Source organism: Orycteropus afer, unplaced genomic scaffold, assembly GCF_000298275.1.
Source record: "Orycteropus afer afer isolate SDZICR_OR568_19922 unplaced genomic scaffold, OryAfe1.0 scaffold00132, whole genome shotgun sequence".
Classification (NCBI taxonomy): Eukaryota; Metazoa; Chordata; class Mammalia; order Tubulidentata; family Orycteropodidae; genus Orycteropus; species Orycteropus afer.
The window spans coordinates 7,810,880-7,833,457 of NW_006921719.1; the positions used below are offsets into that span (position 1 = coordinate 7,810,880).

The 22,578-nt window shown below is 47.1% G+C and overlaps 2 protein-coding genes across 2 annotated transcripts in view; one reads left to right on the top strand and one right to left on the bottom strand.

Moving 5' to 3' along the window:
- The first annotated feature begins 6,033 nt into the window (after nucleotides 1–6,033).
- Nucleotides 6,034–9,964, top strand: CIB1 (calcium and integrin binding 1). Its single transcript, XM_007945162.2, has 7 exons — nucleotides 6,034–6,084; nucleotides 6,219–6,253; nucleotides 8,298–8,406; nucleotides 9,107–9,257; nucleotides 9,399–9,517; nucleotides 9,596–9,684; nucleotides 9,943–9,964. Exons 1-7 carry the CDS (start codon nucleotides 6,034–6,036, stop codon nucleotides 9,962–9,964), a joined length of 576 nt encoding a protein of 191 aa, XP_007943353.1.
- Nucleotides 9,965–14,393: 4,429 nt separating this feature from the next.
- Nucleotides 14,394–22,578, bottom strand: part of SEMA4B (semaphorin 4B) — a 41,191-nt gene continuing 33,006 nt past the window's right edge. The window contains exons 8-17 of the mRNA XM_042781559.1: nucleotides 22,463–22,574; nucleotides 22,070–22,183; nucleotides 21,751–21,902; nucleotides 20,584–20,765; nucleotides 20,297–20,447; nucleotides 18,933–19,143; nucleotides 18,719–18,834; nucleotides 18,295–18,461; nucleotides 15,376–15,466; nucleotides 14,394–15,131 (exon numbers count right to left, since the gene is read on the bottom strand). Of these exons, the coding sequence (XP_042637493.1) occupies nucleotides 14,394–15,131; nucleotides 15,376–15,466; nucleotides 18,295–18,461; nucleotides 18,719–18,834; nucleotides 18,933–19,143; nucleotides 20,297–20,447; nucleotides 20,584–20,765; nucleotides 21,751–21,902; nucleotides 22,070–22,183; nucleotides 22,463–22,574 (2,034 nt within the window). The remainder of the gene's footprint in view (nucleotides 15,132–15,375; nucleotides 15,467–18,294; nucleotides 18,462–18,718; nucleotides 18,835–18,932; nucleotides 19,144–20,296; nucleotides 20,448–20,583; nucleotides 20,766–21,750; nucleotides 21,903–22,069; nucleotides 22,184–22,462; nucleotides 22,575–22,578) is intronic.

The window sequence follows — 22,578 nt, forward strand, 5'->3', positions numbered from 1 at the left end:
CTCCTTGGGTTTCCGAGGCAGTATCACTACAGAAGTAGGATTGCCCAACCTTCCTTCTGAGGAGTGGCTGGTGGGTTTGAACCGCCAGCCGTCTGATTAGCAGGCAAGTGTCTTAGCCACTATGCTACCAGAGCTCCCATGAACTGCTGTATGGAAAATGAATTTGCTCTGTAAACTTTCACCCAAATCACAATAAAATATTTTTCAAAAAAAGAATGTTCTCCTGTGGCTTCCAGCCAAACAAAAGATAGGCATATAAGCTGCACATTTACATTAGGTAGAAACATCCTTGGGGAGATCAATCATGGGAGAATAGAAGGGCTATGTATGCACAGGGAGAAAGTTCAGGGGGGCAGGAGCACACGGGAGGGAAGGACACAGGGAAGAGGTAACAATGGGGAGGAAGTAGGAAGAGAGCTGTTGCATTGCAGGAAATTGTAGTCAATGTCATGGGACAAAGCATATGAGAACTACTGTATGGAAGATTAATTTGCTCTGTAAACTTTCACCCAAATCACAATAAACATTTAAAGAAAAAATATAAATAGAACTAACATATAGTTCATACATATAAATAGAACTAACAGGGAGTAAAGTGATAACTTCTTAGCCATAGCCAACCACCCTGAGGGAGTGAGCTGCTGGGCCCATGGGCTTGAGACTATGATCGTGAGGGACATCAAGCTCAACTGGCATAATATACTATACAGAAACAATGTTCTACATCCTACTTTGGTGAGTAGCGACTGAGATCTTGGAAGCTTGCAAGTGGCCATCTAGATGCAACAATAGGTCTCTCCTTGTCCAGAGCAAAGAATGAAGAAAACCAAAGATGCATGGAAACAATTAGTCCAAGGGACTAGTAGACCATGTACACCTCAGCCTATATGACCATGAGACCAGAAGAACTAGATGGTGCCTGGTTACCACTGTCAACCACTCAAAAAGGAATCAATACAGGAGATCCTGGACAGAGTAGGAGAAAAATGTGGAACAGAACTCAAAATCATTAAAAGAAAGACCAGGTTTACTGGTCTGATAGAGTCTGGTGAGACCTGAGACTAAGACCTTCAGGTCTGGAACTGAATCTAAGGCTTCCAGCCAAACAACAGACAGGCATATAGGGTGAACATTTACATCAGGTAGATACACTCCTTAGAGCAATTAATCATGGGAGAGCAGAAGGGCACAGTTTGCACAGGGAGATAGCTCAGGGGGCAGGAATGCATAGGAAAGGAGGACACAGGGAAGAAGTAATTACAGAGAGGAAGTGGGAAGAGAATTGTTACATTGTGGGGAATTGTAGTTATGTCATGAAATAAAATGTGTATCACCTGCTGTTTGGAAAATGAATTTGCTCTATAAACTTTCACACAAATCACAATAAAAACTAAAAAAAAAAAAAGCTTGTGAGTGGCCATCTAAGATACAACTATTATTCTCATCTTATATGGAATAAAGGAGAATGAAGACAACCAAAGAGACAAGGAAGCAATTAGTCCAAAGAACTAATGCACCACATGTAGCACAGCCTCTACTAGCCAGAAGAACTAGAAGGTGCTCAGCTAACACCACTGACCGCTCTGACTAGGATCACAATAGACAGTCCCAGGCAGAGCAGGAGAGAAATTTAGAACAAAATTCAAATTCACAAAAATGACTAGACTTACTGGTCTGGCAGAGACTAGAGGAATCCCACAGACTATGGCCCTTAGACTTCTAAACTCAGAACTAAAGCCACTCCTGAAGTTCACCTTTTGACCAAACATTAGACAGGTCTATAAAAAAATAATACCCATGAGAAATATATCCTTAGAACCATCAAGTTTTCGAGACCAAGTGGGCAACACTTGCTCAAAAGCAAAAATAAGAAGGCAAGAAGGGGTGGAAAAACTGAATGAATGGAAACAGGGAAACGAGTATGGAAAGGGGGAGAGCGATGATACATTGTGGGGACTGCAATCAATGTCACAAAACAATGTGTATGTAAACTATTGGATGGGAAATTAATTTGCTTTGCTAACTTTCACCTAAAGCACAATGAAATGTTTAAAAGAAAAAGATTAGCCTATGAGGTGAGTAACATCATTCGTAGAGAATGGAGAGATATTAGGCTTTAGAGGCTGACAAGTTATTGTTTGAATTCTGGCTCTGCCATTCACTAGGGGGCCCAGGTGGTTCAGTGCTGAAATTCTCTCCTTTCGTGTGGAAGACCTTGCCTCCCTAATGCAACCCATGCATAGTTACCACCTGTCTGTCAGTGGAGCTTGTGTGTTGCTGTGATGCTGACCTGCTGGAGCTTCCAGACTAAGACAAACTAGGAAGAAAGACCTGATGATCTACTTCTAAAAACCAGCCAATGAAAACCCTGGGGATTACAGTGGTCTGATCTGTACCCAATCATGGCAATCAACAGACAAGGCAGCATTTTATTCTACTCTACGTGGGGTCACCATGAGTCAGGGGCTGACTCCATGGAAACTAACAACCACCACCATTCACTAGCTATGTGACCTTTAAAACCCACCACTATTGAGTTGATTCCAACTCACAGTGACCCTACAGGACAGAGTAGAACTGCCCATAGGGTTTCCAAGGCTATAAATATTTACAGAAGCAGACTGCCTCATCTTTCTCCTGCAGAAGGCTGGTGGGTTTGAACCACTGACTTTCTGGTTAGCAGCCCTGTGCTTTAACCACATCACCACCAGAGCTCCTATGTGACCTTTAGTCCCTGTAATAAAGTCCAATCCCTTACTGTGGCCTAGCTGTGTCTCCCTCTCTCACCTCATCTCATACTACTCTCCCTCTTGTCCACTCAGCTTCTCTCTTTTTTTTTTTTTTTGTAAAGTCATGCTTTAAGAACAAATGTACTAAGTGGGTCAGTTAGCGTCAGTACAGTCTGAAACTCAGGGGAAACAAGCTAGTAACATTGGGAGGACATTGTGAGATAGCCATTAACCTTCATGGGAAAAAAAAATTGCAAACACAATAGGTAACTTTGCAAGTCAATTTAGCAAGTAAAGGATAAATAAGAACTGTCCTGCTCTTAGAGAAAAGAGTTGTCTGCTACTCCTCGTTCCAGGAGCTCTGGTGGCATAGTGCCTAAGGCATCTAACTACTAACCAAAAGGCTGGCAGCTCAAACCCACCAGCCACTCCTTGGAAGGCAGATTGGGCTGCCTTGGAAACCCAAGCAGGGGTTGGAGTTGACTTGCAGTGTTTTTTTTTTTTTTTCCCCTCCTCATTCTTACTAAGCTTATTCCTGCTCAGAGTCTTACGGCTTTCTGTTCTTTCTGCCTAAAATGCCCTTTCCCCAGGTTTGCTCCTTCAGGTCTCAGATAAAATGTCACCTCCTCAGAGAGACCTGTGTGACCATGCTGTCTAACATCCCAAAGATAACAGGAAGAAAGAAATCACAGTATTACAAGGAGGAAAATAAGAAAAAAAGTGGAATTAATTCATAAACCCCAAAGTGGGTACTCTGACAGAAATATAACTGATATCAACCCTTTGAAAAATTGAACCAAGGAACAAAAGATTTAAACCAACAGCACCAGAAGCTATTTTTAAGAAGTGTAACAGTAACTTGGTTTGATCACTGTATGAAGTGTTGATCAGGCAAGGAAAGGACAGACAATGTTGTTGTTGTTGTTGTTATGTGCTGTCAAGTCAGACCTGACTCATAGCAACCCCTCCTTGGGTTTCAGAGGCAGTATCACTATGGAAGTAGATTGCCCCATCTTCCTTCCGAGGAGTGGCTGGTGGGTTTGAACCACTAGCCTTCTGGTTAGCAGTCAAGTGCCTTAGACACTACGCTACCAGAGCTCCAGGATAGACAAAATGCTAACCAAATTCACCAGGGACTACTGGATGATCCGGAACAGAACACCTATTTATTAATTTGCGATGAAAAACATGCCAAAAGGTACAAAATGTTCTTATTGGCTGGTCAGTATATTCTCTCCTCTGTATAAAAAACTATCAGAAAGCACAATTATAACCAGAATTCTTTGTTCGTTCAAAAAGGATTCAGAGCCAAATGAGGTAGCTGGAAGATCTAGTTCACGCTAGTCACCATGACACAAAGTCAATTCCCATCTTCACCAAGAACTGATATAGATTTACCACAAGGTCAGGTGTTGGCTGGCCAGCGCTCCCTCTCAGACTAGTATAGGCAGTGACAGCTTCTTGCTTTTTGCCTCTTCTTTTACTAACTGAAGACCAAACCTTTTCTACAGAAAGAGCCTATTGTCAGAGACAAATGATCAGGTTATATCATCCTAGAAGTACATCAGTCACCTTGACTGGCATTCCTATTCCCATAGCTCTGTAACCTACCACTTCTTGGAGTGGAATATTTATACAATGGTGGGACTTACTCATTATATGTTGATATTATGAGTCTGAATAGAGTCACTCTCAGATGACTGCCTGATTATTGAGTACTGGCAACAGCTAAGACACTAAACAAACATTTAGTAAACAACTGGCACAAATCAGGTCCTGGGGAATAATGGTTCTCATAGCTCCTCATGGGGCTTGCAGTCTAGTGGGGGAAACAAACATTAAACTCATTATCACCCAAGTAAATAAAAAATTTGCATGTTGTCAAGAAGAAGTACTAAGTACTCTGCCAGTGTAAAACAGATTTCTAATCTAGTCTAGGGAGTCAGGAAAGGCTTCCTTGAAGATAAGATGCTTGAACTGAAGGATGACTACAAGTGGCTAAGAGTTAAGGAAGAGGTGGAAGGGGCTTAGGGAGAAAACATTCTAGGCAAAGGAAAACGGTGCGGAAAGATCCTGAGGCTGAGTGGATCATGGCCAGAAAGAAATGAGAGCCCAAAGTGGCTGAAACACAGAGCCACGGGGAAAGGGCAGAGAGAGAAGCTTAAGACAAGTTACAGAGGGTCAGGATTTGGGTTTTAAATCATTTAATGGTTTTAAATTGACACTGATATGCTCAGGTTTAGATTTTATAAAGATCAGCAAGGAGAATTAATGGGAAGAAACAATAAAGACTACCACCTCCACCACGCGGGTTGGAATTATCTTTTGGAGTACTGTAGTTTCATTCATTCATCAGATATTTACTGAGCGCCTACTACGTGCCAAGAATCGTCTAATGGACTGAGAGAGGACAACAACAAACAAGCCAGCCTCGTTCCCTACCGCTCAGGAGCATGCAACCTGGGGTGTGGGTGGGGTGGGGTCAGAAACCGCCTCAACTGGAATGAGGGTAGTAGTGGAGAGCAAAGGACTGGAGCCTTGGACTGGAGCGATCATTTCCAAATTCCCGAGCTTAGACGTCTGTATTTCCACACAAGTAAAGAGGAAACCTACCTTGCAGGGCTGTTCTAAGAATCGATGATAACTACGCACAGTGCTTGGCATCCAGTTGGTCCTCAGTCAACCGCAAGGTTATAGCTACTCCTGGATGAGGTGGCATGGGGCTGCAATACCTGAGACAAGTGCTGAGTGATAAGTCTGGAAAAGCCTTCGCCGGGCAGATGGGCAGCCGACTGCTCTGGCAACTCAGCAAGTCTCGAGATTTCCGGGTACCCTGGCTCCAGAAACTTCCCAGATGCCCCTTACTGGACACCGCCCAGGACTGGAGCCGCCACTGTCTGTAGCAGGTGAGGCAGACGAACCGCCCCACTTCCTCCTTAGCTACTACAGGGGCCATAGCGAGGTCGCGACGCACCTAACGCACGCGCAGCTTGCGTGCACGCACGAGGCGCGGCCCAGCCAGGCCGCCCCGGAGGCGGGGCCGTGAGGCCTGGGCTCCGCCCCGGAGCGTCCGGCCACGCCCCCGGCCCTGCCTCCAGCCGTGCGGGGACCACTGGGAGACAGGAGGTAGCAGGCTGAACCCCGTGGGGAGCCCCCGGGCACTTTAAGAAGGGGGCGGGCCCCGGGACGGTGGCCCCTGGAGCTGTTGCCGCGGGGACGGGGCGGTGACGCGGCCTCAGGGCGGAAGTGAGAAACTTGTCGGCGTCCCGAGCCGAGTTGACTGAGTGGTGTGCGCGGCGCGGCGATGGGGGGCTCGGGCAGTCGCCTCTCTAAGGAGCTGCTGGTGGAATATCAGGTGCGCGGGTTGTCGGTCCCCTGGAAACTCGCGCGCAGCCCTGCCCTGGGAGCAAGGTCTCAGAGCGGGGCGGGCGGCAGCGTGAGCGCGGCCTCGGGGCATCCGGTTGACCCTTCTCTGACTTTGCTTTCCAGGACTTGACGTTCTTGACTAAGCAAGAGATCCTCTTGTAAGTGTTGCCTTGAACCCCCGCCTCCGACCTCGGGTCCTTCTAGAGACAGTTTGGACGGCACTATTATACAGATGGCGAACTCGAGTCCCCAGAGGGAGGGGCAGGGGGTTGCCTGAGTTCGGCCGCAGAGCCGGAACTGGATTCCCGGGCTCCAAGCCCTCGCCCGGGGTCGTACTCTTCTCCCGGCACGCCCTCTCTGGCCGCACCGGGGCCTCCGGCTTTGTGCTGTGGAGCAGCCGCACAGTACCCAGGAAAAACTGGGGCATTATTTGATTGCTCCACTGACTTCTTGGGAGCTCTGGTAGCGTAGTGCCTAAGGCACTTGACTGCTAACCAGAAGGCTGGCGGTTCAAACCCACCAGCCACTCCTCGGAAGGAAAGTTGGGCAATCTACTTCCATAGTGATACCGCCTCGGAAACCCAAGAAGGGGTCGCTATGATTCGTGTCCGACACCACGGCAGACAACCACCACCACCACTGACTTCTACATATCACTCCCGAACTTCCTGCCCCAGGCCGGCAGGGGCTGCTGTGGCTCTTGGCTGACTTTGTCCTCTGGCAAAACCAGAGATGCCTGACTCTTTGCTCCAACTTCACCTGAGTAATGCTGTAACCGTTAACGCTTACCTTGCGCCAGGAACTGTGCTAAATGGTTGTCTACATTACCTAATTCCATCCTAATGAAAGAAGTATTGGGACTGTGAAACAGACTCAGAGAGGTTTGGTTACTTGCTTAGAGTAAACTCCGGATTTGACTTGGGGCTGGAACTCCCTTCTCTAGCCTGTCAGCTTTAACGTGGGCCAAGGCCCTTGAATAATGAGATTCCTGGGCTTCTTTTGACAAAAAATAATCCTAGTGGGAAGGTGGGGAGCGCTAAGGAACAGATGGTTCATAGAAGCTGATAAACAGAGGGAGATCTTGAGGAACCAGAGATCCCTGGGGTAAAAATGAGGTTTCAGTTCTGTGCTTTCCCCTCTGTTCATCAGGGCTAGCTTCTGGCTCCTTGCCTCAACCTCTCCACCCCCACAGATCTCCAGAACCAGTGTGCAGCACAATGCCTGGCACACACAGGCCTTCCATAAATACTCTTTGTGAAAATGGACTCCCAGCCTGTACATCTTGTGGTATACATGCAAGCCCAGATTATGAACAATTTCCATTTAAGTCAACTTTGTACATAAGTTGGAACAGTTGGGTACGATTCATATCTTTCTTACGTCAGTCAAATATTTGCTTGGTATATAATGTACTTTTCTATGCATTAAACACATTAAAGAAACACTTCCAGATATGCTAAAACATCTTTAACATTATACATATACAGTAATAATAATGTTTTGATGCAGTGGCAAAGTAGCACCTGTTTATTACTGCAAACCATACTGGGACCCCTCCTTGGGTTTACAAGGCGATATCTCTACGAAAGTAGATTTCCCAGTCTTCCTTCTGAGGAAGGACCAGGAGCCTGGTCACTTCATAGGAGTGCTATGACATTATGCAGAGGACTTTGCTCAGTGCTTGTAACAATAGGTGTTCAACTTAATTAAATCAGTGGGTTTGAACCACCAGTCTTCTGGTTAGCAGTCAAATAAATGCCTTAGGTACTATGCCACCAGAGCTCCCTGTATGTATCTGGAATTTTTAATGTAACAGGCCTTACCAGGGTTGATTTGTAATTGCGTTGTACATTAGTCAGACATTCATAACCTGGGGACTGCCTGTATCTCCTTTTGGCTTATTGTTGCCTGATGACTTTCAGGAGTTTGAGCTCTGGTGGTGTAGTGCCTAAGGGATTTCACTACTAACCAGAAGGTTGGCAGTTCAAACCCATTGGCCACTCTGCAGAAGGAAGATGGGGCAAGCTACTTTCTGTAAAGATTTACCGCTTTGGAAACCCAATGGAGGTCACTATGAATCTGAATCAGCTCGATGGCAGTGCCTCACCTGGTCTGTAATGGGTAGTAATGCAAGAAATGGGAACATGAAATATATAGGAAGGATGATTGGTTGAGTGTGCCGATGAGTTCTCTCTCTGGCAGAGCCCACAAGCGGTTTTGTGAGCTGCTTCCTCAGGATCATCGGAGTGTGGAGGAGTCACTGCAGACACGAGTGTCTTTCCAACAGATCCTCAGCCTTCCAGAGCTCAAGGTGCTAGCTCCCTACCCCCTCCACACACACATTGCCTCTACTAGACTCCCTCTTTCCTGTAACTGCCTTTGAGATTATGAGGTTATTGGTCCCCATTCTGGTTTGTTCTCTGTTAGCCTTATTTTCCTGGAGTCAAGGGCTTTACCAGATCATCCAGTGGAATTATCTAGTGTTTCTCACACTGAGGTTCTGGGACATATTCTCACTGGTTCAAGTTTTGTCTGTTAAGAGGTATTTTTTTTAAAGTATGAGAGTCTCTGTTCCAAAGGCTGATTGTCACTTCATAGGAGTGCTATGACATTATTATGCAAAGGACTTTGCTCAGTGCTTGTAACAATAGGTGTTCAATTAAATTAAATATTTGCACTTAAAAATAACCAGCTCATCTTGTTCTTGTTCCCTTTGATTAGGATGCTTTCCTCTTCCCTCCCTGCAGCCACTAAAGTTGTGTATGATCTGTCTTAGGGTTATGATCTGACTCCCAGGAATCTGTCCCTGTCCCTTCCTCAGCTGAGTCAGTTGGCCCTCCTTTCTCTCCACAGCCTACCCATGTTCTGGTCATGCTCCCCCATAAGCCTGAGTCCTGTGGGGTGGGTACTGTGATCTGCTCACCTGAGTTCCCTGTATGGTTTGATGAATGTGTGCACTGGGCTGCATCCTGTCCTGGGCTGTGGTGTTCATAGAAGGCTTTCTTGCATAGGCCAACCCCTTCAAGGAGCGAATCTGTAGGGTCTTTTCCACATCCCCAACCAGAGACAGCCTGAGCTTTGAGGATTTCCTGGACCTCCTCAGTGTATTCAGCGACACAGCAACCCCAGACATCAAGTCCCACTATGCCTTCCGCATCTTTGGTAAGGACTAGGAGCCTGGGGAACACCATCCCTGCCCACATGGTATTTGTAGGCATATGGCTTGGAAAATAGGGGCCATTTGAGGAGGCTTGGAGCTCGTCCTGCCTACATTCTTTTTGGCTTCCTGTATCTGCTCTCCAGACTTTGATGATGATGGAACCTTGAACAGAGAAGACCTGAGGCAGCTTGTGAACTGCCTCACGGGAGAGGGTGAGGACACACGGCTCAGTGCCTCAGAGATGAAGCAGCTCATTGACAATGTGAGTGCTGGTTCAGGCCTCTTGGGAGCGGGAGGCAGTGTTGGGGCTTTGGCTTGAAGCTCTCACTTTCCCACATAGATCCTGGAAGAGTCTGACATTGATAGGGATGGGACCATCAATCTCTCTGAGTTCCAGCATGTCATCTCCCGTTCACCAGATTTTGCCAGGTATGATGGTGGTTCCCTGCATTCTGGTTACCTATGGGGCCCATCTGCTGCACCTGGGTCTGAGACATTATTATGCGGGGGTGCCTGGGGAGAGAGAAAGCTCCCTGCTTCCTGAATGTCTCAGGGTAGCTTTTCTTCCAGAGGGGACTGATAGAGACACAGGACACAGCCCATTCCAAATAAGAGTCTTAGGGGAGAGGGGTTTAGCCCCTACCCCCTTTTCCAGCAAAAAACCCAACCTATTCTTTTCTCATTCAGCTCCTTTAAGATTGTCCTGTGACAGGAGCTACGGCATGTGATCTCAGCACCCTGTCACTGCTGAACTCAGAACCTTTCCACTGCTGAACTGTGGCCAAGGTTACACCTCTGTTGCCAGGGTTGGCCAAGCTGGCTCAGCGCAGTCTCGCCTCTGGGTAGGGGAGGGCCCGCCAGATCAAGGCCTCTCCCTCTCACTGCCATTGTTATTGCTCTGTTTCTACTGATCATTAATAAAGGTTTAGATGTTTTGATCCTATGTGTGACACTAGAAACACTGGTATGAGGGAAGACTGGACTTCTAGGAGCCTTTGGTCATATTCAGAATAAGTAGAATCTAAAGAATTGGGCCTGGGTGATACAAATGGTTAAGCACTCGACTCCTAACTGGAAGGTTGGTGGTTTGAGTCTAGCCAGAGGTACCTTGGAATAAAGGCCTGGTGATCTACTTCTGAAAAATCAGCCATTGAGAACACTATGGAGAGCAAAAGAGAAAGAAGAAAACTCAAAGAGGGAACTAGTCTCAAACTCACTGCCACTGAGTCGATTCTGACTCATAGCAACTCTCATTGGGTTTCCAAGGCTGTAAATCTTTATGAAGGCAGATTGCCTCATCTTTGTCCTGAGGAGTGGCTGGTGGGTTTGAACGACTAACCTTTTGGTTAACAGCCAAATGCCTTAACCACTACACCACCAGAGCTCTGTACTACCAGAACTATTTATAGAATAATCTACATGAACCACAGCCTTATCTACCCTGAGACCAGAACTAGATGGTGTCCAGCTACCACTGCTGACCATTCTGACCAGGGACACAATAGATAGTTCTGGATAGAATGGGAAGAAAATGTGGAACAAAACTTTAAAATGGTCAGACTTACTGGGCCAGTTGAGACTAGAGGAACCCCTGAAACTATCACCCTGAGATAAGCATTAAACTTTGAACTGAATAAACCACTCCTGGAAGTCGCCTTTCAGCTAAATAAAATTGGCTCAGGAAATAACATCACCCATGAGTACTATGCTCCTTTAAAAAAAAAAAAAAATCTATGTGAGACCAAATTGTCAACAGTTACTTTAAAACAAAAGATGAGAAGGGAAGGGGTAGGGGGCAGGGAAACCAGACTAATGGAAATGAACTAGAACGGAAATAAGAAGACACTAAAAAATGTAACTAGTGTCACTGAACAATACATACATAAATTGTTAAAAAAAATAAGAACCTAATTTGCTGTGTAAACTTGCACCAAAAACACAGTAAAATAATAAAAAACAAAAAACCCTATAGAGCACAATTCTACACTGACACGTGGGTTTGCCAGCAGTAGTAATCAACACTACAGTAACTAGGTGTTTTTGTTTTTTTTTTAAGAGGTTAACAAGAGTGCAGGAGATCCTGGATAGAGTAGGAGAACAATGTGAATAAAATCATAAAAAAAAAAAAAAAAAAGACCAGGTTTGCTGGTCTGATAGAGCCTGGTGAGACCACTAAGACTATGGCCCCTAGTCACCCTTCAGGTCTGGAACTGAACTCACCCCTGTAGTTTCCAGCCAAACAATTAGGCATATGGGGTGAACATTTACATCAGGTAGATACACTCCTTGTATTGATCAGAAGGGCAGTATTTTTGCAGTGAGATAGCTGGGGGGTGGGAGTGGGAGGGAAGGACAGGTAAGAGGTCACGACAGGGAGGAAGTGAGAAGAAGGCTGTCACATTGTGGGGCATTGCAGTCAATGTCATGAGACAAAATGTGTATGAACTGCTACATGGAAAATGAATTTGCTCTGTAAACTTTCACCCAAATCACACACACACACACACACACACACACAAACGGCCAGCAGGAGGTCAAACCATCCCCAACCCCATACAAGGGTGTGACTGTAGAAAGGTACAGGAGCTCTGATAGCATAGTGGCTAAGACACTTGACTGCTAACCAGAAGGCTGGCGGTTCAAACCCACCAGCCACTCCTCGGAAGGAAGATGGGGCAATCTACTTCCGTAGTGATACTGCCTTGGAAACCCAAGGAGGGGTCGCTATGAGTCGGGTCCGACTTGACGGCACGTAACAACAACAACCTAGAAAGGTAACATGAGAGATAGAACTCTTCTGTATCCTCATTGTGGAAGTAGCAACATGAGTTTCTATGTGTTATAGAACTGTATTCCAAAGAAAAAGACAATTTAAAATATGGTAATTTTAGAAAGTAAAAAAATTTAATAATTTACCAAATGAAAACACTTCCCCTATGCCCCAACCCCTGCTGCCTGCTGAGCTCAACTGGGATGTAGACTAAAGGGACTGAGGTAAATCAAACAAGTCCCCTGGTCTTCAACCTTGCCACAATCATCTTGCCTCATCCCATCAGGGGTTAAATCCCCTATTTAAAAATCAGGCTCCATTGTTAGGTGTAGGTAGTCTAGCTAGGCTGGCGCTGGTTTACTAATCTCTGGCAAGATTAAGCTCAGAACCTCCCAGAACTCAAGAAATAGACTAACCTCAAAAAGCAATAATCACATTAAGGGTAGAGTTGCACGGCTTATTGCCAATTGTCATCAAAAAGTTACGTACCTGTAAAAAACTGAATTGGCAAAACTTGTGTGATAGATACATTTACGACAATGAGAACAAGAGTAGCTGCTGAGACTGCTAATGTACAAACACCTCATGGATTTGGTTCCTTGGTTTAGATTTAGGGTCATGGCTTCATGGGAAATCCCAGTTAACTGGCCTAATATATTTGGTGCTTCTGTTCTGCCTCCTAGTTCACTGTGTAGTGTTGGGGTCTTAAAAGCCTGCAGTTGGCCATCTAAGGCACAATTGGTATATTCACCTGGGCAAGAGGGAAGAGTCAGGAATAGGAGGAGATAGAATGTGTGACTAATTGCCTCCGTGAACAACTGCCCCCTTTGCCGTGAGACCAGAAAAACTAGATGGTGCCTGGCTGCCGTTAAGAACATCTTGATCAAAGATTACACAGAAGAGTCCTCATCAAAAGGGAGAAAATGTAAAACAGAATTTCAAATTCTCAGGGACTCTAGATTTTCTTGAGCCATGGAGCTGGATGAACCCTTGAAACTACTGCCCTGAGATAATCTTTGAACCTTAAAGCAAAAATATCCCCTGAAGTCTTCTTAAAACCAAACAACAGTTTTAACTAGTGAAATAGGTCTGCTTTCAGCATTACGCTCTTTTAAGAATTATCTGTGTGGGGTGAAACTGACAACAGCAACTCAGATTAGATAGGAACCTTAGGGGGCAGGGAGTTTATATTAATGAGGCGGGAATAACTCAGAAAAGCAGAAAAGGAGGGTGCAAATGGTTGCACAACTTCAAGAATATATCTGTAAAATTCTGTATGTAGAAACCATTGAATTGGTATATGTTTTGCTGTTTGTATTCTCAACAACAAAATAAAATTTAAAGAAAAAAAAAATCAATCCTTTAAGAGGAAGGGCCACAATTTCCATTCTTCAGATTTTATTATAAAAAAAAAAAAAAAGTAAAGTGCATCTTATTAAAAAAAAAATATAAAATCCACAAAAATTCAGGGTCTTTGTGCTGGGCAGTGTCTATATCCCTTAGAGTGGTGGCAGTGCCCAGGTGAGCAGGGTGAATTAGGGACTAGAGTGAAGAAAAGACACATTTCCTGGTGTTTCATCTGAAGATGGGGCTAGATGGATGTAGAGAAAGGGGTCCCTCAGGTTGGAATGGAGAAAAGCAGGCAACAGTCTCTCCTTGAGCTCCGAGGGAAAGGGTAAATCTGCTTCTGGACTCACGCGTGGCCATAGCCTGACACAGGCTGGAAAGGTCCAGGACGTGGGTCCAAGCCCAGGGCAAGGCAAGGGCTAGGGTGCCATCCTAGCACTCTTGTCCCTGAGGTCGTGGGATGACGGCAGCAACAAATATATCCTCCGTTGGCTGGCAAGGCAGGATGCCAAGAATGTCCAAGAAGCCCAAGCCGGCCCTTCTCAGTTGAGTAGGGGAGCCTTGGCAGTAGGATAAGGCGGAAGGTGGAGGAGGCAAGTTGGTCTGGGAGTTCCCACTCTGTCTCCAACAACCACTGAGGATGGGTCCCCAGCGCTCTCAGGAAGTGTGAGGTTAGGGAGCCTGTGAACTGGAATGGTCACAGGAGTGGCATTCTTTGTTGTCTCTCACCCCTGTCACTCATTTCACATTTTCAATTGTTGTTTTAAACAAAGGCTCAGTTTGCCTAAGGAGCACTGTTCTGCCCACCTGGGCAGGCCTCCATTTTAAACCAGGACCTCCAGGGCCTTGGCTGTCTGGGCTGTAGAAGGAGGCCCCTGCTGAAGAGCAGCAGGCCAGCTGGCTCCATTACTCTCAAAGTCTGGGCACCGTGGCTGTGTCTGATGAGGAACGAAGGTCAAGCCAGGCCCCTCTGACCACTTCTGGCCCCTGAAGCCTGTTGGCCTCTTCTGGAAGTCTGCTCTCACACCACAGAGTCTCGGATCTCAGAGCCAAGGCGCACCCGGGGCCGGGGGCATACAGGGGACACCTCCACGAAGCTGTCCTGGATGCTGAGTGGCCGCTTCTCTGATTCGGTGAAGACCCGGGGCCCTGGAGAGATATCCGACAGGGCCTGGTAACCTCGGTGGTCAAGTGGGGTGCTAGGAGGGCCTACGCCATTGAGTGGCCGGGTCTCAGGAGGCAGCACCACTGGGCGGGTCTTGGGGTGCACGCTGGCACATTCTCCCTGTTTCAGGAAGGCTTTCATGCCATCCCGGTGCCGATAGAGGAAGTACAATGTCAGAAGCACTACGGCAAGCCCAAATAGAACACACATCACCAGGAACTCATTCCAGTAGGACTTGTCGACACCCCAGCTGGCCTTGCCACTGGCTGGTGCGCTCACACGTGACGTGTTGATAATGACAGGCACGCTACCACCCCGGTCTATTTGGTCTGCCAGCTCGTCCTCTACCACCTCTGGGCAGTAGCTGGCCACCAGCTGCTGGAAGCCATCCTCCAATGACCAGCACTGGAACAGCCCCAGTCCCTGCTGGCTGCCCACCAACAGCAGGTCCCCAGAGGGCAGCACACGACAGGAAGCTGAGGCATTGACTGGGGCCCCATTGTGCAGCCAGAGCCGGGTGGCCAGGTTAGAGAGCAGTGGGCAGGCCAAGGTGTTCACTGTGTTGGGCTGGAACTGGACTTGTTCACATGGCTTCTTATCTGCAGTGAGAAGAGGCAAAGGATGAAGGTGAGGTGATGTTCCAGTAGCCATAGTCTACCTGCCTCCCTCTGGGCTGTGCTGGAGCCAGGCACAGGTACCCCTGGGGACTTCTGGCACTGTCCAAGTCTCACTTTTCTGGGCCCTACTTGTAGGCCTGAGGGATGAGGTGAGGAAAGGCATTTATACCCTTCAGTGCAATCAGACTTGGCTCCCACTTCTCCACCTCCTGATGGGACACCTTACCTGGTAACATGAAAGTCCGGGATCTAGGAAAGGAAGTGCTGCATAGGCCCGTGGCATTGACCCCCTCAATGTCCTGGATCCATGACCTAAGGACCACAAGGAGTCTGAGATAGGCCAGGAAACCCTCAAGAGCCTCCATTCAGTCATAGCCCTCAGTATGTAACACAGGCTGGACAAGTACCCAGGGCTCAATGACCACCAGGCCCAAAACCAAATCAAACTCATTGCCATCAAGTCGGATCTGGGTTTCTAAGGAGGTGTCTCTATGGAAGAAGATTGCCCAATCTTCCTTCTGAGGAGCAGCTGGTGCGTTTGAACTGTCAGCCTTCTGGTTAGCAGTCAAATGCCTCAGGTACTACACCACCAGAGCTCCCCATCAGGCCCAAAGGAGGGGGTGAAAGGTAGGAGACTTCCCTGGGCTGTTCCCCAGCTCCCTACATGGGTTGACTCAGCATCTCCTCTGTCTACAAGTTATTTATTTCAAATAAAAGTTACTACAACATTTCCCTTAATCATAAGAGTAGCATGTGTCCTCAGAAAAAGTCTGGAAAACAGCTGGGTCTATGTGCATACATCTGTGTCTTTTTTAGCAATTCACAGGTACTGATTTATTTAAGGAAAAATAATAGAAAAGAAATGTAATTCTTGCTGCATGCAGAAAACTTGGAAAACAGCCAAGCACAAATGATACAAATGATAACACTAAAAGTCACACGTAATCCCACCATTCAGTGATCATGACAGTTAACATTTTTGGTGTGTCCTCCCAGGTGCATGTATGCATACTGATGAATGGGTTCTGTGAAAAACAAAACCAGGACCAGATATATCCTTAAAAGAAGCACAAACACTACAAATGGGACAGATCCCATTTGTTATGGATTGAATTGTGTCCAAAAAAGGTATGTTGAAGCCCTAACCTGTGAACACGGCTGTCCTAGTTACCTAGTGCTGCCGTAACACAAATACCACATGCAAGGGGCTTTAAAGAACAGAAATTGTATTTTCTCACAGTTCTAGAGACTAAAAGTCCCAATGAGGATTTCAGTCTTGTGAATTTCTTATCAATAGCCCTGGACATTTCTAGGTTCCTTGCCTTATAAACAATCCTCGTAGACCCTCATCTTCGAGGAGACAATTCAATCCGTAACAGTAACCTTGTTTGGAAATACGATGGTTGACAATATTATTTAACATGAGGTCATTCTCATCCAATGAGTGAATCCTAAACCAATCTCAGTGGTGTCCTTAAAAGAGAAGAGACATGGAGAGACAGAGGAAGGATACCATGTGAAGATGCACCTACAAAACCCAGGAACTCCTGGGGCTGCCAGAAGCTGGTGAGACAAGGGTCCTCCCCTAGAGCTTTTGGAGGGAGCATGGTCCCACCAACATGTTGATTTGGACTCCTACCTTCCAAACTGACAGACAATACATTTCTGTTCTTATAAGCCACCTAGTTTGTGGTATTTTGTTACAGCAGTCCTAGAAAATGAATACAGCATTTTTACTTAAAATACATGTATTTTTATATATTTGACTCATATGTAGAAAAATCTGGGCAGATATATATCAAAATCTCACTATGATTCTCTCTAGGTGATGACGTTAGGTATAATTTTCATTTTGTTTATCTATTATTTTTAAAGTTTTCTACATGAACATTTTATAATCCTAATAGGTTATTTTAAAAACAGTTTCTAATGGGCTGTTGTGTATCCCTTATTTTTTGTTACTTAAACATGTTCACATGTCAATCCACAGTCTCCTGCAAGGTGCTGTTAAATGGCCGGGATACTTCATACCTTACTTACTTACTTATGTCCCCAGTTTACCGATGGGTAAGGGAAACATGTAATTTATTGCCTGAACTACAGTACCTTTGAGAGTAAGAAGGGGAGCTATCTAGTAACTATGCTGTTATGGATTGAATTGTGTCCTTCAAAAATATGTGTCAACTTGGCTGGGCCATGATTCTCAGTATTATGGAATTATCCTTCATTTTGTGATCTGATGCAATTATCTTGTGTTGTAAATCCTCACTTCTATGATTTTAATGAGGCAGAGTTAGAGGCAGGATGTAATCTACAGCATTAGGTTGTATTTCAAATCAATTTTTTTTGAGATATAAAAAGGATTAAACATGTAAGCAGAGAGAAGGATCTCAGTACCATCAAGGAAGAAGAGCTGGGAGCAGGGCCCATCATTTGGACCCTGGGTCCCTGTTCTGTGAACCCCCTAGACCCAGGGGAAGACTGATGTCAAGGTACATGGAGATCTCCAAGGGACACCAAACTCACAAATGCTGAAAGGAGACAAAGACCCTTCCCCCAGAGCCAACAGTGAGAGAAAGCCTTTCCCTAGAGCTGGTGCCTTGAATTCATACTTCTAGCCTCTTAAACTGTGAGAGAATGTATTTCTGTTTATTAAAGCCATCTACTTGTGGTATTTCTATTATAGCAGCACTAGATAACTAAAACATATGCTGATACAATGGATGTAAATGAGGCCATGTAATGATTCTATAGAGGGTCTGGGGAATGTGCACAGGCCAGTGCCTAGGCCAGCACACAGGGATATACCCCAAGCTCTTATCTAACTTTTCTTCTTCATTCAGTTTTTATCCAACATCTGAAAATTAATCCTTTTGGAAAAAAATAGCTCCATGTTTTTGACTCCTAGGACCTATTCAATTTTCAACACTCCTTTATATTCTGCTATAAGATATACATATGTTCTACTATAAAATATTACATATTTGCTCAAGTATTGTAGTAATGAAAGTACATATTTTTAAAGTATGTATTAAGACATTTTCAGTTATTCATGGTGTTATGAAAATTAAATTACAGTGAAAGAGCCAATCATTTCACAATTTAAAAACTAGATCAAGGGGGCTTCTGGGAACTCTCACCTGGAGGCTAGCTTAGGCTGTTGGAGGCTGATGTGCCTGCAGCTGGAGCCACTCCAAGCACAGTAGGGGTCCCGGGCGAGGAGGCAGTCTCCACAGCTCTGGTACAGGCTGCAGTTGGCCACAGGTACCTGGACTACGCCCGAGTATGAAGCAGCATACAGCAGCCCCTGCACAGCAGACATGGGGGATGAGAGGTGGGCATGGGCAGCCACAGCTAACTTAGGTGCCCACCAGAGTCACTGGCCACAGGGCCTCCTCTTATGCTCCTGGACATTCCTGCTTTCTCTCAAGTACTGAACCTGGATCCCATGTCTTTCTGTCTTGCTAGGACAAGGGAAGAAAAACCAGGTGGGGAAAGCTTAGCAATAATGGAGGGGCACCCCCCACCTAGTGTACTGACTGGACTCTGTCTTCACCAGCTCACCCTGTTGGTGTCCAGCAGCAGGTTTTGCACGGGCTGTCCTGGGGGGAAGATCTGGAGCTCCTCGATGATGTGCACACTGGAGCCCACGCGCACGGCCTTGTGCAGCCGGCCATCGCCTGCAGCACAGACAGGATTCAGGGCCTGTGTGGAGCTGTAGCTCAGGACCCACCAGCCGTGCCCGTTGCCCTGAGCCTGCCCAGCTGCAGGCACTTACCAGTGCCCAGGAAGAGGACATCATAGGCATTGTTCAGGCCAAGAACGTGGTATACGACCACGCGCTGGTAGCGGGCCCGGGGCTGCAGCAGGAGCATGTGGCTGCGGACCTGCCCATCCATCAGGAAGTGGTCCTTGAGGAAGTTCAGCACTCGGTCTGGAAGCTGTAGGGATGAATTGATCCTCCTTTCCCGGGCACTGTTGGTGATGCACTAAAGGAGAAGACAAAGGCATAAGTAGCACTTTAGTGGGGCCAGCAGGATTCTGCTGGGACCACTGGTTCGGCCTCCCCAGCAGACAGCAGGGGCATAAGCCCAACCCTTGGAGGCCATGGCACATCAATTCCAGTTTTCCAGAGAGCCAACTTGCTGACCTAGAGGCCCAAGGCCCAAATCCAGGGTGTGGGGAAACTCAGGGTGGCAGGGTTTCCTTGCTGTGCCTCTGCCTTACCTACCTCCCTCATGCTCACACACACACACACACACACACACACACACATACACACAGAGGCCTCAAGACCTGTGACCACACTTTCATTTCCTTTAGCATCTTCTCATTAGTGCTCCCAGGAAGTCCTGGCTGATCAGTTTTCTTGTGTAGCAGACACTGTCCTGACCATATATATCCCCATGAGGCTATGTACAGTTAGCTCCTATACTGGCTTGGGGCTTCCTGATTCTCTCTGTGGGAGCTCAGACACTTAATACACTGGAGTGATTCTCAACCAATGAAGTACGAGATTTGGTGAAAATACCCTAGTGGGACAATTCTGAATGTGTTCCATACAAGTCTCTCAAGGGGCCCCAGGAGGACTGAGCTCCAGCTGCCTGCAGCAGTACTGCTCATTGACACATCCTTTCTTGGCTTTCCTTAACCTCTCTCATGTTTCCTATGCCCTCACTTCCTGAAATCACCTCCCAGATAAACTGCTTGCACTCATACCCTTGTCTCAAAGTCTGCTTTTGGGGGAACCCAGCCTAATGCTGGAAGGAAAGAAGAACGAACTATTTCCCTATGACCTGGTCACTCCGTCACTCAATAAATTACACAAAGCCCTTCAAGGAGCTCACAGTTGAGTGGGGGAGAGGGATGAGTGAATGGACAATTCAATAGTGGCCAGTAAGTGCTCCAAGGGGGACATGTCTGCCCAGCCTGAGACAGGCTGAATGCACTGCAACATTCATGGTCACATCCGACCCAGTAAGACAAGCCAGCCTGTGCCTATGTTCCCATTTGAAAGATAAGCAAACAGATTCAGAGAAGCCAGAAGATTTGTCTGAGTCTAGGCAGCCCTGATTCCAGCATGGTATGGGGGCCCAAATTTCCCTAGCACCTTGCCCTGGGTGCAAGGAGTAAAATACTCACTGCTCCAGGCCGGGGCGAAGGTACTGGATGAGTCACAGTATACCACTGCTGCGTCTCCCGGTTCACTTCCTTGTAGAGGCCATTGAAAGCCTTCTGCACGTCCTTCATGGTGAAAACACAGATGGCAGAGCCCTCTGTGGTCCCCCTGTGCCTGCAGAGAAAATGGCAGGATTAATCCAGGAGCCCTGGGAGCTCAGGTGAAGCAGATGGGCCCGAAGACAGCTTCTGGGTCCCCAGTCCCATATGTCCTTCTCTCCCTACCCCCAGCTGGGTCCTAGGGGCCCTACCACTGGGATGTGAAGACCCCATAGAAGAGGGTATTGATCCAGTCCTGGGGGCTGGGGCTTAGCGTGAAGACGTCCTGCAGCACGTTGAATGGGAAGCCGTCATCAGGCCGGGAGCACAGCAGCTGGGCCTTCAGGAAGGACGTCCAGCGCTGTTGCAGGACCCGCTCACCACCCTTGTCGCCCTGGGAGAGGAAAAGAAAGGCTGGGCTCAGGCACAATGGTGGTAGAGTGGGGGCAGGAGGCGTGGTGTCTCCTTCCCAGCAGGAGCTGAGACAGACACCAGGACTAAGTCCCAATTAAAGTCAAGACACCTTGGTGGAAGCATCAATGTCCCATCACCTGGAAGCTGGTTAAATACATGAGAGCGCATTCCCTATTGTGGCATATTACAGAGAAAGGGTGCAGGGCAGTCTATTACAGATATAGAAAGATGTTCTCAATTTACTGTTGTGCAAACAAGGATGCTAAAGAACCCTAATATAATATAAGAAAAGAAAAGATTAGCAAGGAATATCCTAAAATGTTAACAGTGGTCACTTTGTGGTAGGGGGGTAGTAGGATTCTAACACTAATAGTTAAACATTTAGATACTTCCTACTACTTTTCTATGAGCTTTACACAGATTAATTAATTTAATCCATGTGACAACTCTGAGGTAGGTGGTGGTGTTATGCACAGGGCCAGAGACGTGCTCAAGGTCGTATGACCAACCAGGACAGTCTGGCTCCAGGGTCTGTGCTCTTAATCACAGTTAACCAGTTGCCTAAGAGTTAATCCTGAGTCATGGACACCCCATGTGTGTCGGAGTAGAACTGTGCTCCACAGTTTTCAGTGGCTAATTTTTCAGAAGTAGATCACCAGACTTTTCTTCAGAGGGGCCTCAGGTGGACTCAAACCTCCAGCCTCTCAGTAAGCAGCCATGCGTATTAACCATTTGCACCACCCAGGGATTCCTATCATGATGCTACATTGCCTCTTTCTCTTATAAGTGATTTTTGTGTATGCTTTTCTGTATCGTCACAGTTTGGAAAGAAGAAAAAACAATAATGTTTTAAGTTAAAAGGAAAGAAAAGCTGCTAGCTTCTGTCTTTTAGAAGACCATAGATTTAGGGCCTCCTAGAGGTTCCAGAGTCTTGAGTGGCCACTCTGACGGTCCACAACCCTCACCTTGCAGATGCGGGCAATGCGGGACACGATGGTGTTCTCAAAAAACTCAAACTCCTGGCCCGTTTCACTGAAGAAGAAGTAGATCTTGTCATCGTCCCCATGCAAGCTGCCCAGGCTCTCACGAATGTAGGCTGAGGCCACAAAGGCTGGGTCTGTGGGGCCAGTGCGGAGTGTAGAGTCAGCCTAGGAGTTCTGGCGGCAGGCACGGCTCTGTTTTGGGCCCTGCCAGAGGGAAAGTGCCCCTCCCTTGGGACTCCTGTGCCAGCCCAAGCCCAGAGGCCAGGCACTGCCTACTGGGCGGGTGGTAGGTGGACTTCACCTTGTAGCCAGTTGAGGGAGCTCTCGGTCTTGGTAGGGCGGAGGCTCTGGCTCCGGGAGATGGCAGGGTCATTCCCCTGGAAGCTACTGACCGTTCCAGTGTATAGCTCGCCATCTGCCAAAAGAACATTCCCATGGGAATAGCCCTTGGCATGGCCCTCTCTCCTCCTGCTTAAGGCCTGGATTGACCCCAGAGCTGCCTATCTTGCCTGGGGTAGGCAGGAACTAGGAAAAGCCAAATCCAGGGCCCTGGGACAGCACTGTGATCATTCTGTCCAGCCAAGACACCCCTGGGAACTGGCATGCCTGGATCCGCCAGCTCAGCCCCCTTCCCCTGCCCACCTACCGGCCCCCCAACAGAGCCTCAATGAACCCAACCTGCCTCAACACTCACCAACCACCAGTGCTGTAGACTTGAAATTTGGGTCAAAAGGACAACGACCCTTGCCATCTTCTAAGAGGACACTCCCTGCCTCGTCCTGTGCCAGAGTAAAGTTCTCCACATTCTAC

Coding starts and splice junctions, on each gene's coding strand:
- CIB1 (XM_007945162.2), top strand. CDS start 6,034: ATGGGGGGCTCGGGCAGTCGCCTCTCTAAGGAGCTGCTGGTGGAATAT. Junction 6,085..6,218: donor AGCTGCTGGTGGAATATCAG/GTGCGCGGGTTG, acceptor TTTGCTTTCCAG/GACTTGACGTTCTTGACTAA. Junction 9,685..9,942: donor CGTTCACCAGATTTTGCCAG/GTATGATGGTGG, acceptor TTTCTCATTCAG/CTCCTTTAAGATTGTCCTGT.